At 34.2% G+C, this 20,124-nt stretch overlaps 1 protein-coding gene across 1 annotated transcript; it reads left to right on the top strand.

Annotated features, from left to right (window-relative positions):
- The first annotated feature begins 489 nt into the window (after positions 1–489).
- LOC123668998 lies at positions 490–19,976 on the top strand. Its single transcript, XM_045602676.1, has 10 exons — positions 490–813; positions 1,068–1,187; positions 1,300–1,517; positions 1,680–1,888; positions 1,969–2,086; positions 2,553–2,770; positions 2,921–3,109; positions 4,221–4,305; positions 19,538–19,651; positions 19,784–19,976. The coding sequence occupies exons 1-10, from the start codon at positions 736–738 to the stop codon at positions 19,974–19,976; spliced, it is 1,542 nt and encodes a 513-aa protein (XP_045458632.1). The 5' UTR covers positions 490–735.
- The last annotated feature ends 148 nt before the right edge of the window (positions 19,977–20,124 follow it).

Here is a 20,124-nt window from a genome sequence, read left to right as displayed (position 1 = left end):
TTTTCCAGTACGATTTTAAAAACATCGTAAACAACTTTGTTATTTTGCTTTTAAATTTTAATGCGTAGTATAATTTTAATTTATACTATTTGGTTACTAATAATAGTAAACCAAAATAAATAAATAAACTGTACATAACATGTTTAAAATATGATTAATCAAAGTATCAAACTGAGCTAAATTGCCATTAAATAGTGTTGTCCTGAATGAATGTCCTGGTGCTTTTGTGTCAAACAAAAATAAAGTGTTCTAAAAAAGTCTTGTTATTATTTACAAAATATATTTAAGGAACTAAAATGGTTTAAATATATAGTTCAGAATATATGCATACAACAATAATATATTTGCGCTTAGGCGCTTAGTGTATACAACGCTTTATTTATTGATTTTTTTGTTTCTATTACGCAATATTACACGGCCAAATTGAAAATCACATCAACACGCACTCATATAAGGCTTTGTACGTATCATTTATATTAATATAGTTCTTATTTGCACACATTTCTGTCGTGGTTGCTTGCTAATTGTGTTTTGTGTTTCAATACTGTACTAAATTAGGAGGGAAATATCAAAATTATTCACATTTTAATATTTTTAACTGCTGAGTGTTTTACATTTATGTGTACTATTAAATGTTAATTAAGTGTATTGTTAAGTTGTTTAAGTGTTATTGTCTTATTTTTCCTCTAAGTTATTAACTAAAATTTTTTTTAAATAAATCCAAGGAATAAAAGAATGGAAGAAATATGGTCTAAACATAAGTCCATACAAAATGCAGCTCATCACATCGCTTTAGATTGTATTCACCCACAGGTTTGTAATTTTATAAATTAAAATGAAGAGAAGTTGCTATTATATGGGTGTTGTTTCGGTTGTACAAAATAAAATAAATTATAATTTTATTAAATTATCTTGTTCGTTACTCTTAGTAATCTTGAAACGAAATGATGGTTTGAATTTTAACCTGTATAAATTTGTTTGTTTTTTGCAATAAAGAGAATGTCAAGCACCGGCACTTGTTCACAGTGTGGTTTGTTTATCTATGTCTGTACCATTGGATTGCACAGTCGGCGCACGGCTCGCCATACCACGTACACCCATATCCCTCTCCTGTACGCCTGCAACATGCCTTTCAAGCTCAACAGAGCCCTCAAATGTTTTATCCCAAAGGGCTCAAGCCTCATATTGTAAGTATCATATTTTTTAATTACTTTAAATGTGTTGTTGACAACATATTTTTGTATGGTAACTATATAATCTTTTCTACTATCAAATAATACTAAAATTTCTAATTTATAGGATCCTAGAGCCTATGCGACTCCGAGTGAAAGTCCTATTTTGGGGAGAGCTCTCTGCCTTACACCTCGAGGCAGCCCTTTGCCTGGTCAAGTTTCTCATCTCAATGAAAAGTTTCAAGATTCTCTCACATTGAACTCTGATACAGATGTTCTTGTTTCCAAAATAAGTGCAATGTTTCCAACAGTTAGTGAAACACACATCAAGATTTTATTGAAAAAGTAGGTATATAATTTTAGTTTAACAATTTTTTTTATAAAAGTGTGTATTTGTAGTACATCGTGTCAGATTTGACTTACAGTTTATAGAAATATAAGAAAAATAATGTAAAAATATTAGATACATGATAAGGCAGTTTTTACTTGTATTAATGTAATTATTAGGTATTATAATCGTGAAGCTGTTGTAATAAGTGCTTTACAAGTAGAAAAGCATCCTATCACTACCCCTGGACCACTTACATTGTCACCTTCAACAACACGTTTACAAAAGGGAGCCCTTGGAGTATATTCAGCATTGCAGTTGGCTAAAGGTGTTTCAGCATCCATGCATAGTTCTAATCATTTAACACCTATGACAGGAACTCCACAGGGTAAGATGCATCATAAATAAAATGTAAAATTCTTAAATGTTATATTTAGACAAATCAACTTATAAGCAACTTTGTTTAAGGCTCGCCATTGTTACTTCGACCTGCATCAGGGGCTTCAAGTTATTATGTTACTGTGAAATCAATGGATGCCCAAACTTCCTCAGCACCAAGACATCAGTCGCCCAAAATGAAACTAAAGTAATCATAATTAACATTGCAGAACTGTTTATAAAACATGTTTAATAGTAAATAAATAAATTTATGTTGATGTTGTGTTCATCATCATCATCATCATCATCATTTCAGCCTATCACAGTCCACTGTTGGACATAGGCCTCCAAAAGTTCATGCCAAAAATAGAGTGAACTCATGTGTTTTGCCCATAGTCACCACGCTGGGCAGGCGGGTTGGTGACCGCAGGGCTAGCTTTGTCGCACCGAAGACGCTGCAACGCCCATCTTCGGCCTGTGTATTTCAAAACCAGCGGTAGGATGTTTATCCTGCCATCGGTCAGCTTTTTAAGTTCCAAGTTGGTAATGGAACTGTGTTATCCCTTAATCGCCTCTTACGACACCCACGGGAAGAGAGGGAGTAGCTATATTCTTTAATGCTGTAGCCACACAGCATGTTGTGTTTATTGTGATTCATTTTTTATACTTTACAGGTACTTAAAAAGTGTGTTTCCTAAAGCTGAAGAAACTTTAATACTGGATGTTTTAGCAAATAAAGATAATAATGTGCAAAAGGCAAGCGAAGAACTGATTTCTATGGGATTTACTAAAAAGGAAACGTTAATTAAACAACAAAAAAAGAAAGATAAGGAAACTCCACCTCTGCCTAAAAAAGTGGTAATCGTGAAAACTTTAGAGGAAAAAAATGATTGTAAGTAAAACAATATAATACGAAAGATGTTATAAAATAAATAAAGAGTGAACTAAATAGTATAAATAAATGTGGATGACATATTTTTTTCAAATTAACATTATAAAGACAGAAAATTTATAACTAATTTATCAAATGTATCTTTTATAGTGAAACAAAAACTCCAGAAGAGATATGACAAACTGGCTGAAAGAGTTGTATCTATAGCATTAGAAAGTGTGGACTACAATGAAGAGCGGGCTGAACAGATATTAGATGCCGTTGTGCAAGAAGAGGAGGCACCTAAATTAACAAAACCAACAGAATTAAAGGACATGAGAAGACCAGATACCATGGACGTGAAAAAAGGGTAAGGATCACGTATACTTTAGCTCTAAATTATTTATTATCGTTCAGTAATATAAAGTAGCATTCAAATAAATTTCTTAATGTTACTTAATAATGATTGAGTGTTAGTATTTGTATTATGTTATGAGAAAATTTGACTTTACACACAGTATAATATGTAATAAAAATAAAACAACTTCAATGATTTTATTACAAAAATTTAATAATTTGAATTAACTGAATATGAAAAAGAAATTTAGTAATCCTAAAATTATAATAAATTTGTAATTAAAATAAAAAATTCTTAACTGAAATTACAAAATAATAAAATACCTAAAAAATTATTATGGGTAAGTGTGTTTTTTTAAGAATCCTAAATATAGAAAATTCGCATCGTAAATTAAAACTGACCCACTGCTTTTTAGCTTCTCATATATCAAGAGCGGCAGAACTATTTTAAAGCATATTCACAATTATAAAAATATTTAATAACTATGTCAATAAAAAGTAATGTATAATTGTTTTTAAGAATATTTTTGCAGCTCTTATTTAATATTATAGTGAGATTGGTTATGCTATTATTTGTGATACATCTTCTGATGTAACTATTTTGAAACTGTGTGATAAAATTAATATAAAACTGTAGGATAAACAGTAATTGTTACATACAGTTGGTATTATTTACCTTATCATTAAATTTTAAAATGTTTTTTTTTTTTTTTTTTGTATATTATTTTCCTTTTATACTACAAATACATATTGGTTTTCTAAATATTATAGTTTAAGTTACGGGCTATTTATTTATTCCTTATATTGTTTCTGAAGTACAGTATAATGTGAATAGATAAAAAATGGATAAATTTATTTAATAAAAGGAAAACAAAGTTAGCCAATCCAAACATCGCCCTTACCCACTTCATTTGTAACTATATATATATATATATATATATATATATATATATATATATATATATATATATATATATATATATATATATATATATATATATTATAGATTTATATAAAATGGGGCACTAAAAATCATTAAGTAATGTATTTATATTAATATCATACGTCATGACCAATCTCACTGACCAACATCAGTCATACTCACAAACATTAAACGCCAGCGCCGTCAGCCCCGTGGAGCCAGCACGAGCACCAGCCGCCGTCGCGCGTCGGCTCAAGACTTGGACGGAGCATTTGAAGTACGTGCTCCTTTTTTTCTATTTTGATTTAGGATTTTTTACAGCAAGGCTGAAATTGACAGCCACATTATACCTTAATCACAATGGACACGCAACAAAGTGCGTGCTTGCATGCTTCTACTTCTTTAGACGTAGATTTTAATTGAATAAATTACTACGTTAAATTTATTTATATCAATTATTTTTTTTTTTTTTTTTTTTGGTGACGAGTCTCTTAATAAAGTATTTTTAGAATTACTTACTATGGCAGAAAATTTCCGATTAATTGAGTTTGCTAGCAAACGAAAAAAGAACCGACTTCAATTACATCGACAAGTAATATAACTTATATAGTGTATATATATATATATAATACTAGCTGACCGAAGTCATGACAAAATAAAAATTAGGGGTGGACTACCCTTAACATTTAGGGGGATGAAAAATAGATGTTGTTCGATTCTTAGACCTAACCAATATCTACACAAAATTTCATGAGAATCGGTCAAGCCGTTTCGGAGGAGTTTAACTACAAACACCGCGACACGAGAATTTTATATATTAGACTAGCTGACTCGGCAAACGTTGTCTTGCCGCTAAACGCTATTTAAAAATAGGGGTTGGTGGTAGAAGGGTGAAAATTTAGGGTTGTATGTATTTTTCAACGCCAAATCATAATAAAATAAAAAATAAATAATTTATCTAAAAATTAAAAAAAATTAGGGTGGACTACCCTTAACATTTAGGGGGGTGAAAAATAGATGTTGTTCGATTATCAGACCTACCCAATATGAACACAAAATTTCATGAGAATCGGTCAAGCCGTTTCGGAGAAGTTTAACTACATACACCGCGACACGAGAATTTTATATTTTAGATATACATACGGTCGAATTAGTAACCTCCACATTTTTTTTGAAGTCGGTTAAAAAAGTAAAAGAAAATTTATCTTTAAAAAAGTCGCTTCGAATAAAGCCTCAGAAGACAAAAATTGGCCTGCAGCCAACGTTGAGAAGACCTGGTTTTATGGGAAGTGACCTGTTGGACGCCGCGTTAGCGCAACGGTTACAGCCATTGTACCTGTTGCGCTGGCGGTTGCGAGTTCGATCCTCGCACATGACAAACATTTGTATTGGCCATACAGGTGTTTGTTTGTGCAGTCCTTGTGGGTCCCCCCACCGTGCCTCGGAGAGCACGTTAAGCCGTCGGTCCCGGTTGTTATCATGTACACCTGATAGCGATCGTTACTCATAGTAGGGAATATATCCGCCAACCCGCATTAGAGCAGCGTGGTGGATTAAGTTCTGATCCTTCTCCTACATGGGGAAAGAGGCCCATGCCCAGTAGTGGGATATTACAGGCTGAAGCGACCTGTTGGAAAACCCAATAGATTTCGGCGAATAGCGTATTGTTTATTGTTTGCGTCACCGCTACCAATATAAAATTAAGATTATTATGTGCCTACATCTTGATACCTTACAAGCAAGAGTGAAACGAAGTCATCCCCTTATAAGAAATACCCCAGCCAACAGTCATACTTCGGAATAGTTATGATGACGAAGTTATGATGACGACGAAGTTATCCCCGAACATACATTAAATATATATATCGACTGTCCCTATGTAAGTATCGAAACTGAAAATCTTCGTTTTTTTATTGCATGAAAAAAACTACTTGTTATGTATATTTTCATAGAAAAAAGGGAAAAAGCTATAAAATACACTCGAGAGCAAAGAATTCGCACACCCCTACATTTTCATTTTGACCGCAAGTATTTTTTAAATTTAATGTTGTTTGCAAATACAACTTGAATGAAATTAAAGTACACATTGTTAGCTTTCTAAAAACCCATTATGTGTAGCTTTGACCTTCGAAATCATTACAATAGCAACAAAACAATAGAATTACCCAAATTCACTCGGTAGTGCGGTTTGTAAGATTTTGAGAAGTATAAAGGGTTAAGGGGTGATTGAAATGACATCATTTACATTTCAACTCGCATTCAGAAAGGACTTTTACCGAATACGTCATCATTCTGAACAAGAAAATGAATACCAAGTCAAGTGGCTCATCACTTAAATTTGAGCAGATATGCTGTTCGACGTGTATACAAGCGATATTAACATACTGGTAGCTTTACCAGGCGACCAGGAACAGGCCGAAAACGTGCGACAACTCAGCGCGATGATCGTTATCTTGTGACGATATCACTGCAAAATCGCCGGTTAAATTCAGTTCAACTCGGACAGCAACTCCAGAAAGTTAGAGAAGTGGAAGTTAGTCGATGGACGGTAAGAAGAAGACCAGCCGAAGGAGGCCTGACAGCCCACAGAGCAGCAACTGGGCCAAAATTGACCTCAGTGCTGTGCAGTTTGCACGAAATCACCTAAATTGGACAATGGAAAACAATACTGTTCTTTGATGAAACCAGGATTTGTCTCCATGGTAACGACGGACGGGGTAGAGTCTATCGAAGATCTGGTGGGCGTTTTGCTCAGTGATGCATCTCCGAACGGGTCTCATATGGCTGTGGTTCGTGCATGTTTTGGGGAGGCATGTCACTGGAAGCGAAAACCGAACTCGTGTTCATCACAGGAGCCGATACCGACCGTCGATCGGGAGGATTGACTTCCGTCCGTGATTGCCGCTACATCGAGAAAATCCTGAAAGAACATGTTGTTCCTTTTTCCGGATTTACCGGCGCAAATTTCTTTTATATGCATGATAACGCAAGACCACACACCGCCGCTATAGTACGCCAGTACTTGGAGGAGGTTGAAATACCCGTTATGGCGTGGCCTGCTCGAAGCCCTGATCTCAATCCTATTGAGCACTTATGGGATGAACTAAAGAAAAGAGCAAGAAGGGCAAGAAACGCACCGCCTACAGGTCTAAGAGAACTCCAAACCGCAATCAAAGAAGAATGGGACAGCATACCGCAAGAGTTTGTAATTTTTTTTATTTCTACAATGAAAAATCGAATGGAAGCGGTTATTCAGACTAGAGGGGAGGGGGGTGTGCAATACCTCGTATTAACAAATCATTGTCTTCGAAAAAATAATTTTTAACAAAAAAAAAACGACTTCAAACAGGAAACTAAAAAGTGAAAAATAAATTTACTTAGTACAAAGTAATTCGTATTTTGATTTGGTTAATCAGAACACGGATGACGACGAAGGACGGACGGATAACAAGGATGCTTTTTCTCTTGTGTCCGGGGTCCGGAAACATACACAATACGCAAGCACAAACACTCAGATCATGACAAACATCTATATGGCCAATACAAAAGGTAACTGCTGTAAATTGTTGAGAAATTCCCTCGAATGTTTATTGGCTCCATCATCAAACCTGGTCCTGCGACACAGATGACCACACAGCAGGTAATTGCTATAAATCGTTGAAGAGTTCCCTCGACTATCTTTCGTCTCCATCATCAGACTGAAATGGCACTTATAACTCATATATATGCAAAGTTCTCATTAATAGAAACGAATTAAGATCAAACAGCAGGTAATTGCTATAAATCGTTAAAGAGTTCCCTCGACTATCTTTTGTCTCCATCATCAGACTGTAATGGCACTTATAACTCAAACAGGTGCAAAGTTCTTATCAACAGAAATAAATTAAGTTCAAAAAGCAGGTAATTGCTATAAATTCTTGAAGAGTTCCCTCGACTATCTTTCTTCTCCATCATCAGATCGACTCCAGACCTTTATAGTAGTGCTTTATAGTACTTAATGAAAACATGAGTAAATTTACTAGTCACCCGTACGATTATTGAAAGTTTCCCTCGATTTGAATTGTATTTTTTGAAATTTAAATGTGATCACATGATAAACATTGGTTTTCGATTAAATTAAAAGTAATCAAAATCGGTACACCCAGTAAAAAATTATGCGAATTTTCGTGTTTCCTTCGATTTCTCTGGGATTACATCATCAGATCCTGATTTCCTTATCATGGTACCACACCAGGGATAGCTCCTTTCCAACAAAAGAAAGACTTATCGAAATCGGTTCATAAACGACGAAGTGATCCCCGAACATACACAATATATATATATATATATATATATATATATATATATATATATATATATATATATATATATAATTATCTCGACTGTCCCTACGTACAGTATCGAAACTGAAAATTTCCGATTTTTTTTTTATTGCATGAAAAAACTACTTTTTTATGTATATTTTCATAGAAAAAAGAGAAAAAGCTATAAAATACATATAAACCACATTTTTCATGAGCTTATACTCAATATCGATATTTAACAAATCAATCAGCGTAAAAAATCTAATGTTTAATTTCGGTACTATACACGGTTACAAGGAGCGTGCAAGCAGGACGAAATTACCGCTTTCTTGCGTCTTCTTCCGTCGCGTTTCTACCGTCTTTGTTTTATTTAAAATCGTTCAAGAATATCATTATTTTTCTTACCTAATAGTTCAGAATTTACAGGCCAAGTATCAAAACGTGTATAGTACCCGGCACTAAATATTGCACGGCTTTGGCATTCGGCTTCGTACAGCGTTATCTCTGTCACACGAAATACAAACAGTCCGGTATCTATTAGGAGCTGTTAAAACAATTATGAGTTGCTTCTTTTGATATTTTTTTTTAATCTTTGTATGTATTAAATACACCATTTTTTTTAAGTGTTGGCTTTAGGTTGGGGTAAAATAAAACTAAAATAAAATAAATGTTCACATTATGTTTAAAATAACAGCTGTAGTGTATATAATAATAACAACCATTATACCTATTGTTAAAATGAGACATAGACATTGTAATAAAAATAATAATAATAATTCTAATTCTCTATTACTTCCATTTCACTATATGTGCTCTCAAAGAGGTCTATATCACTGTCACTGTCAGCCGTATTTATCACTAGTCTATCAGTGTAATTGTCGAAACCGTGTTAAATGCTTCTATATTCATTCTCACATTTGATTGCATGATCGCAAACCTTTTTCCACTCTTCAGCCCCAATCATGTTTACTTTTTCAGTCAAAAATGTTTTTACTGTAGTTAAATTCATACCCACATTTCTAGAGGCTACATAGCCTTTCAGTTGAGACCATATATTTTCAATTGGATTGAATTCCGGATGATATGATGGCAATCGCAAGACAGTGTGCCCATGTTCGGCAAGTATTTTGTCCACGGAAAACTCTGTATACCTCTCCTTGTGCTGACATATAATAGCTTAAATCTGGGCTTTTGTTAATTTTGGATCAACTGGAATTTCGTGTCTGTTTAACCAGTTGATCATTTCCTGTTTAATGGTGTTTGAGTGACTTTCAACATATTTGTTGTTGTTGTTTGTGATAAGGTGCGTTGTCGATAACTAGAACAGAATCTCTAGGTATATTTGGAATTAATTGATTAACCAACCATTTTACGTAGTTATCATTATTCATTTCATTGTGATAGTCACCTGTAGTGTCCGTGGATTTATACGTTAAAAAGGCACCGGGTACAAAGCCTTTTTCATTTCCCGCATGAACTAATATCAAACGTTGACCTTTTGGAATTGGCTTTTTTACTCCTTTTTTCTTATCATCACTCCAAGATTTCCCTTTAGTGTGGGATGTGTGTATGTAGGACTCATCCATGTAGACGATATTTTTTCCTGATTCGTGATTTTTGCGTATTTTATCAAGGTATTCCATTCGTTTAAGACTTACATTGTGCTTTTCCATTAGAACTTTTCGATTATCTTCCATTTTAGTGAACCGAGATCCCATCTCGTGAAGTACTTTTCTCAACGTCTTTTCAGACCCATTGTAACTAATAGCTTCAGATAATTTAGCTTTTAATGATTTTATTGTTGGCAGTTCATTAAATTTTAAGTGAAAATCATACACCATTCTTCGAACAACATCATAATCAAAATCGTCCATACCCAAACGAAATTGCTTTTTTGGTCTCCCTATTTTTGGAGTACTGAAATTAATTTCAGCAGAATGTGTTTCAGTACTAACTTCATTTAATATATTGTTCAAAGTTCTTCTTGAAATTCCAGTGGCAATTGCAACTCGCTCTTAAATCTTCTTAAAATAACAACTTACATTTTTATCTTCATTTTTTTTAAATCTGTCAGCTTCGGTTACAAAATATTTATAAACATTGTAGATAATTTCGCGTGACTGACCTCATAAAGGTTTCCCTCTTTTTCCTAAAGATGCCATAATACAACTTTAAATTATTTAAATTTGGGGGTGTTAACAACTCTAAATATATATTATGAATTGGACGCGACCGCACTCTATCGCACTTGAACAACGACTGACAGTGATGTTTTGTCAGTCATATAGGTAGTGTGCGACAGAGATAACGCTCTACGAAGCCGAAATTAGCCGATTGTCTCTTTCCAAAGGTCGGTGTGCAATATTTATTGCCGGGTACTGTAAAATACTTTGACGTACTGTATCGAAAGTGACACTTCCGATAATTTACTAAGTAATATATATATGTGTCGAAAGAGTCACATTCGATAAACTTTGATAAAATTATTCCCAAGTAAATAATCGAAACTGTCTGTTTCGATTGTTGATGAACATAGTAAAGTATTGAAACTAACAGTTCTCAAAAACTGAAGAATTTTGGATAAAATGACATTACATTTAATTGTCGATAAAAGTTTAGCATATATCTGAAATTATTTGCAGATAGCATAGTAAATGACAATTTGGTACAAAAAATTAACTTCATAGTGCTCTCCTGTAAAGTGCCTTTTTTCAATTTCGATATTATACGTAGGGACAGTCGATATATAGGTCGAATTGAGTAACCTCCTCCTTTTTCCAAGTCGTTTAACCAAAAAAAAAATATTGAACATAAAGTAACTTGTCACTTTGATTTTAAAAAAGATGAAGATGCTTTTAAAAGAAGCATAAAAGAAATTGGAAGATTAAATTGTTTCACATATTCTTCATTGTTTAAGGCTTAAAGGTATGTATTTCATAATATACATTTTCCAATAAATAAAGCATTTCTATTTTTTCCCTTCGTTTACAGTCAGAAATTACGATCCAATTCAATTAACTGATTCATTAAAATTTTATTTACATTGTGAATATTTATTGAATATTTTGAAATATAATTCCTATAAAAAATAACAACATTTAAATAAAATTGAATAAATATGCATAACAAATGCAAAAAATAATGTTAAAAAATATTATTAATGTTATTTATTTTATATCACTAGTCATGATGAATTGACAGGTGTCAGAAACGCATTCATGATTGATTGATTGGTTTAATAGCTTTCAATTGTCCCAAAGGAGCAAGGTTGATTCCGCAAATGTCACATAGAGTGAAGAATGCGCGAAGGAGATTGATTGGTCGGTGCAGTTGAGATAAAAGACTCAATTTAATTTTGAAAACAGGCAAAATAGACTTACATTGCTACACCATAACCTAAAACAACACAAACATTTAATGTTGAACTAAGACTACAGCTGTTAATAACTAAACTATTACAAACTAATTACACTAGGACAGACACATGATTTATTTACAACTTAATTTTATTTATTTCAAAGTATTTACACAAAAATCTACAATAGGGACTAAACACCAACATTAACAAACATTGAACATTTATAGGGCGGGGAATATTACAGGGAAAGATGTCGTATATAGGACGGAGGAGTTTGGGACAGGAAGAAAAGATGTGGGAAACCGTGCCTTCGTCAAGGTCACATTCACACAATGAGTGGTTACGAACTCTGATTTTGGCCAGATGAACAGATACACGCATGGCCAAGACGTAAGCGACATATGCTGGATCTGACCCAGCTACTAGCATGTCTATGAAGAGAATACCAAGGGCGTCTTGGGATGTCTGTTTGTATATTTGAGTAAAATTTACCTTTTACCAATTTTGATGAACTCCAAGATAAATTCTATGACTTGTCCATATGGATTTTGGCTAGGGAATGAACGTCTTGGCAGGAGTTTTTGTAATGATCAAGGAATGCGTTTGATTGCAGCTTTAGCACATGAATCTGCTGTCTCATTGCCTACAATGCCTGAATGGCCTGGAATCTAGACGAGCAGAATATGCAGACCCTTTTGACTGCAAGAGAGCAAAGCCTCTCTAATCTTAAAAACAATAGAAATTTTCAATTTGATACGAAAGAGACTTTCCTTAATGGCTAAGAGACAACTTAGTGAATCCGTTAATATTACCGGCGGTCCTAAGTCATGGGCAAGGGCAAAGAGGATGGCTTTCAGTATAGCAACAGCTTCACCGGAAAACACAGATGTTTCAGGGGGACACTTAAATTGGAGAATGATTTTAAATTTAGGGATCCAGCAGGCAGCACCAACACTGCTGGACAGGGAAAGTTTTGTTGCATCAGTATATATATGATGATGATTTAACCAATTTTGATGAAGAATTTCTTGAAATTTTAACTTTATACCAGGATCTCCTTATTTCAGACCCAAATCTGTGATGATAGGAACATTGTAGGTGAGGGCTTTGAAAGAAGTAGAGAATAAGGCATTGATACAAAAGGTTGAGAGAGGATTTGGGAGGTTTGAAAATTTGGTGTAGCTGATTAAAATGTAGGAACGTGGCCGGTTTGGGTTGCAGAGTTAGGAGAGCTTGTTGAGTTTAGGCCAAAGAGGATGGAAAGACAGCTGTAATGATTTTATGACAAAACGATCGCTTAAAAATTGTCTTCTGATTTGCAAAGGAGAGTCAACACACTCAACCTGTAGGGCATTAGTAGGCGAAGATTTCATGGCACCTAGAATAATCCGTAGGCTTTTGTATTGGTTTTTATTTAACTTTTGTGATAGCGACTTACTAACAGGGTCTAAATCAAACAGACAATAATCCATATGACTACGTACAAGGACATGATAAATTAATTTTAAGCAGTAGGGATGTGCACCCCACTATACACTTGATACTGCTCTTAATACATTAAGTGAATTTTCACACTTTTTGGAAACATATTCTATGTGGGAAAATTCGTTTAGTTTGCTGTCGAGTATTATACCAAGAAATTTTACCTTGTCCACCAGGTTGTTGCGCTCACCCTCATAAACCAAATCATAGACAGGGGCTACTCTTTTTCTGGTAAAGGTGACAGCCTGGCATTTGTTTATCGATAAGGACAAACCGTTGTCACACAGCCACTGGCCTAGGTAATGCAAAGCAGAGTTGAGTCGAAAAGATAAATTTTCTACGGAATCTGAACTATGATATAAACCTATGTCATCTGCATACTGCAAAATGTTACAAAAGTTATCAACAGGCATATCGAGATCATGTGTATAAATACTATAGAGCAAGGGACTGAGGACAGAGCCTTGAGGGAGACCCTTCTAGATAAATCTGGGAGGACGCACAAATAGTGAATGCCTCACAGATATTGTTCTGCAAGATAGCATACTACATAAAAAATGAACCATTCTCGGCGGAACACTCAGCTGGTGCATTTTCTGCCTGAGTACCGGAAGAAAGGCACTATCGTATGCAGACGCTATGTCCAGAAAAATGCCTACAAGATATTCTCCCTTAGCAAAAGCTAATCGAATGTCTGTTGTGAGTAAACTTAAACTATTAGTTCTACTGAAACCCTTCCGAAAGCTAAATTGGGAGGGAGACAGAATGTTTCTACTTTCCACTATCCATTCCATTTTTCAAAAGGTGCTCAGTAATTTTTGCCAGAGTAAACGATAAAGCAATAGGACGATAAGAATTACTGTCTAGGGGATTTTTACCTTGTTTTAATATTGGGATAATAATTTGAGACTTCCATGATTGCAGGACGATTACTGTCATAAACAAGGTGTTAATTATGTTAAGATAGCAATGTTTTGCTTTATCATTTAAATTTTGGATGAGAGAGTATGGAATGCCATCTTCCCCAGGTGTTGAATCTTTCAATCCATTGAGAGCACACTGAAGCTCAGAAAAAGAAAAGGGGGCATCCATTTCCTCCGAGATAGATGCTGGCATTGAAGTAAAGATGTTTTCCTCACTAGGGACAAAGGGAGGGGCGAGTTTGTCAGCAAAATCATTAAGCCATACAGAAGGATCATTAGAGGATAGGCTATCAGAGGCTAGGAAGCGGCGAAATTTTTTTAAGTTGGTTCTAAGCTAGACGGGGAGAAGAGCGGAGAGTAAGGGATTCACAGAAACGAATCCAACCAAATTTGTTCTTTTTTGACACCAAGTGTTTAAACTTGGCATTCAATTTTTGATACCTGATAAAGTTTTCAGGGCGCATGCTCAGAGAGTTTGTTTTTTCTACTTCCGATCTTAGTTCAGCCAGGCGTTTGCAATCCTCATCCCACGGGGGGTGGAAAGCAAACGTGTTTTTGAGAGGCGCTTTTTAGGAAAATGGGTATTAGCAGAATTTAAAATAGCATTAAGAAAAAGATTATAACAAATTAAAATATTTCCATCATCTTGAGAATCAGGGAGGGTGTCAATCATGCTATCAACAGATTCGGCATAAGGAGAGAAATTAGCAAATTTCAATTTAAATTTAAGAATAGGGATAGGATTAGAAAGCAGGGAGGGTCGTAAGTGCATAACAAGGATAATGGGAAAGTGATCACTGCCAAAAGTGGATGGGAGGACTTTCCAGGACAACATAGAAGCTAAGGAAGGGGAGGCTAAGGAAAGGTCTACAGCAGATTTGGGGTTCTGATTAGTATAAGCTCTCCGAGTTGGTGAACCATCATTGAGAATGCAAAAGTTGTATTCGTCAGAGACGTCCAACAACAGGAGAGCAAAACCACCAGTAAGGTGGGATCCCCGGGAGGCGTCATGGGAGTTAAAATCTCCTATGACGAGAATAGGGTTAGGAAGAGAAGAAAAGATAGAACGGAGTTCAGGGATAAGGGAAGGACTAGGATGGGGAATATACAGAGATAAAAAGGAAATGTCACAGGATCTAACAGCAACAGCATTGATGTACTGGCTGTGGGAGGATATGGAGATTTGGGAGAAGGGGATTTTGTGCCGAATGAGGATGGCACTACCCGCATACCCATCACTTCTGTCATCTCTCAAACAGAAGAAGCCCAGAACCCGAAAATGAGAACCTGGAACTAACCATGTTTCAGAGATGGCAATAATGGCAGGATTTTGCAGGTTGATGAAGGATAGGATTTCATGTTTCTTTGGGCGGATGCGATTACAGTTCCATTGGAGGAAGCTGAGTGGGGCCATTTTTAAGAATAGAAAATAGTTGAGAAAATGATGCGGCAACGTTTGGCGGTAAGGACATATCATTATATGTAGTAACAATACTGAGGATCATTTCGACGAGGTTTTCTAATAGGTTATTACTATAACGGGTTAAGGGACTATGAGGGTTGTTTAGTGCACAACCATTAGGGAGAGAGGAAGGAATGTCACCAACAATAGACTGTTGGGCTTGTTTATCATACCCTTTGCCTAGAGCGGCTACAAGACGAGGATTGTGTGTTACCCTTTTACGATAGGACTTATTAGGTGAAGAAGGAGGTTGTGTTGAGGAGGTGGAAATATATACGGGGGGAGTGAACTTTTCCTTTGTCATCTCTGCATATGACCGACGAACAGAAGGATAGCGAGAGGATGCTTCTATATAGGATACTAGCTGATCCGGCGAAGTTCGTATCGCCTAACACAAACTTTATCGTATGGTATTAAATTTAAAATTGACTTTTAAGTATTATCACAAATCTTTTGTATGGGAGTATAGAAAAGTGTTGTTTTTAGACCTTTTCAGGAAATTTAATTTTTTTTTTTTTTTGAATTTTTCCCTCCGTAAGAACCATACTCGTACTTCAAGGAATATTTTAAAAAAGAATTAGCGAAATCGGTCCAACCGTTCTCGAGTTTTGCGCTTAGCAACACATTCAGCGTCTCATTTTTATATTATAGATGTTATCCGTGGACATATCAGTTTTAATTTTAATTTGACGGAGGTATTCAGGACAGTCCTTCTCGGTTGTAAAATGCCTACCAGAGCAATGTAAGCATGTCGCATTTTCTGTAGATACGTCGCAACACTTACCTATAGTAAAAATGTTACTTTAACCACTAATCCCACAATAATCTACTATTTACACTGTAAACAATAAGAAAAAATACACCAAGATCACTAAAACACGTGTGTTGCCCACAGATAATGCAAGCGGATACAAACGCATTCTTATTTGAATTTGAAGTTACGTTATACCAATTTTGTTGATGTTTAATTATGTCATATTTTTTATTTAATACATAGAATTCAAAACTATATCTAATTGATTTAATTGTTATTGGAACGAAGCTCCTTACGCCAGGCTTGACATTTAGCTGGGCGACCGAACTGAAAAAAATGTGATACTAAAACCGTAAGAAAAATATATAGCGGAAGTGACGTAATATCAGTCACATGACTGTATAATATGACGTTTATAAAACTTAAAATATTACTAGTAAACTTATTTTTAAATTATTTATGTAATTTTATACTGTCGACAAAAATAAATAAAGACATATGTTTTTTATTTCACTAGTTTGAATTATTATTATTATTATTTTGTTTGATTTATTTTATTTTACGGTATTTGTTATTTTCTAAAATACTAAATTTCCTAAATTCTTTTACGTATTTATTAAAAAACCAATCAACAAAATTAAAAAAAAAAAATCAAGAACTAGTAAATATATATAAAATTCAACATTTTTTTTTTTCAAAATGTGTTGCTTCTATACTATCCGAAGGAACTTCGTACCTACCTGGTGTCCCATGACACCACATATTTTTATTAAAGAATTTCTTCATGGAATGAGATACGGAATCATTTTTGTATGATACATGACGTCTATAGTTTTACATTCATCAATGCTCAGAAATAGATAGATATATATATATAGAAATAGACATAATATAGGTTGGGGAAAAAATCTTTTCATATTTTCTAGTAACAAGTTGCAATAAAATCTTTTTGGTTGTATTGTTTGCAACTGGCTGGTTTTGATACCATAAAGAGGTGAATGTTAAAATGAAATCAAACAATAAAAAACAGTTTCTTGTCACTTTTCATTTGTTTTTCTGTCCTTCAAAATGGGTGAATGAAGGCGGATTTATATTTACTGACGTGACAACACATGTCGTGATGGCTTGCGTTTACATTATTATGTCGTGTTCTAACGCATCAGGAGAATATTTTGAATCAATACAGCCGCAGCTCTAGAAAATGTCAAACGTTTTGAATGTTCTTCTATGAGTCATCGGATTCTAATTCAGATATTGAAGAAAATATTTAACTTTTAATGCTTTGAGATTTATATTATATATTATATTGTTTATGTAAATAAACAAACGACGTGGACGCGTCATAACACAGCACTATTCCCCTGCGTTCCGAAATGCGATGCAGCCTTCATAATTTCACATTAATCTGACGTGTCGTGATGGCGCCATTTCAGCACTCCCCGCAACCCGCTAGTCTGACGCGAACCGGGATCGGTTCTGATGCGACACATCAGAAATCATCACGACATGTCACAACACTTCAATGTAAACGTTGTCATACAAAATATATATTATTCTGTTCTAATGCGCCACGACACGACACGTCCGTCAAATATAAATCCGCCTTAAACGAAGAAATTCGGCATATTTTAAAGTCTTACGAAAGAAAAAATGCGACTCAAGCCGCGAAAAAAAAATTGTGACGCTTATGGGCCTAATGCAGTATCAGTAATAAGAATTGAACAAATTCGTTTAAGCGTTTTCAGACAGAAAATTTTGATGCCAAAGATGCATTTCGCTTTGTCGCTTTCTCACGGATAAAAGTAACGACATTTTTTTTTAATTGAAGCTAGATCGATATTCGAGTAGTTACAATATAGCTGAAGAAGGTTTATGTGTATAATACATGCATAGTAGAGGAACACTAATAGGTTTAGAGGTTTCTAATGTGATATCATAAATAAACGTATTTTTTGCGCTTACGTTGCAAACGCTGGTTGAACCTTACGAGATATATAAAAATAATGTACCACAATATTGTACACCTTAAAACGGTCTACAAAAAAGTCCAGGATGGTATATGTCTTTCTCCTAGGGATAACCCACAATAACCTTTTTTATCCTTTCTTTTTTACGAGAAATCATGACTTACTTACGAAGCGATTTTAAGTATTACAACATTACCTTATCCAATTAATTACCCTAATTACATTGTACATTTAATTAATAAATTAATATTGATTAATATGGTCCGATACAGCATGCAATTTAAATTAATATTTTTGAAGATGTTAAAGATTAAAAATGCAGGGACAGCTATAAATTCATTATGTAGTATATTTAGTATCAGCATTGCACCTGTGCAAAGCCGGGGCGAGACGCAAGTATATAATATGTATCGTAACTAATACATTAATACATTTTGAAAAATCTTACTGTGCTTGTAATATCCAAATTTTGTAAAATACGAAGAAACTTTTTCCCCGGCCTAATACCTATATATCTACTAAGTGAAGGCATGAGTAATATTAAATATAATTAATCGGATATCGTTACTTTAATTCATATCATATACAAGGTCAAGGCAAAATTTTACTCATTTTATTTCTTTGGTTATCGATACTAAGCTGCAAGTTAAGTAGCACTGTTGTCGATTTTGGACTTTTTCATTTTCTTGTCTTAATTTACGCAGATTCTGAAATAGAACATATGTTTTGATTTAGTTACGAGTACGTTGTATAAGTTAATCTTCACTTAGCATATTTGTTCAGTCAATGCTGCTCTATGAAGCATTAAGTTCCAACTTTTCTTCTTAATAGAAGTATGATTTCGACTGAATATAAAATGTTTCCAGGATGTCATACTTAGTACTCTGTATTATTTTTAGAAGTAAATATCTAATAGTAATCACTATATATTCTGAATAAAATAATGTTTTTGTAAAATGTGATTACATATATAAACATAAAAACTTATCTATCTTTTCCTAATAGTGTTTTCAGTAGCTAGTAGAGAACAAAAATTCTGGGAAATTATCAGTCACCACATTTCATTATCATTGTTTTTATTAGCTGTATTTATATATTTTTTGTGTCTCATCATGTATCAATATATTTTTTTTAATTATTTGTTTAAATATTTCTTTTTCTAAATAATATATGGTTGATTTATATGTATATAGTTTTCATAAAGTTTAATGTATTACAGTGATGATGCGTGGAAACTATTTAATATTTCATGGTTTCAGGCCTATTTTAAAATCGAGTAACACTGTGGAGGTCAAACATAGGTCTCAGTACACGGTAACAACCAGTGGCCCAAATCCTTCACTTCGCCAAGGTCCCAAAGACAATCTGCTTTTGTAAGTACATATTTTATTCGCAAATATAAATATTAGTTGTCTATACTATTTACGTATTTTTCTTATTAACTAATGAAAAATATAAATATTTTATAAATAATTAAAATTAACCTTTAATTTTTTTGATAACAGGGAAGACTACATGACATGGAACGGTCCTAATCCTGAGCTCCGCTGTGGACCGGCCGCGAAACCGGATGGTCCAGAACCGAAAGAGAAAACATTTTCTTTAGCTCGTGGTCCTTTAGGCCTTGCCAGAGGACCCGCAGGCTTAGCTAGAGGCTCTATTTATCAGAAAGTCAACAAAAAATCGGCTAAAATGTAAGTAAAAACAATAAATTAAAACAATTTTAATTAATTGGTAATTTTAGTTTTCTGACACATATATTGTAAGTCTAGCAACATATAATGTATAGCTCACTTTTCCAAGATTTGTTTGATCACAAATATATTATTAGTTTTTTTTTTCAGAA

The sequence above is a fragment of the Melitaea cinxia genome, chromosome Z (assembly GCF_905220565.1).
Source record: "Melitaea cinxia chromosome Z, ilMelCinx1.1, whole genome shotgun sequence".
Classification (NCBI taxonomy): Eukaryota; Metazoa; Arthropoda; class Insecta; order Lepidoptera; family Nymphalidae; genus Melitaea; species Melitaea cinxia.
This window is presented reverse-complemented; position numbering and strand designations above follow the sequence as displayed.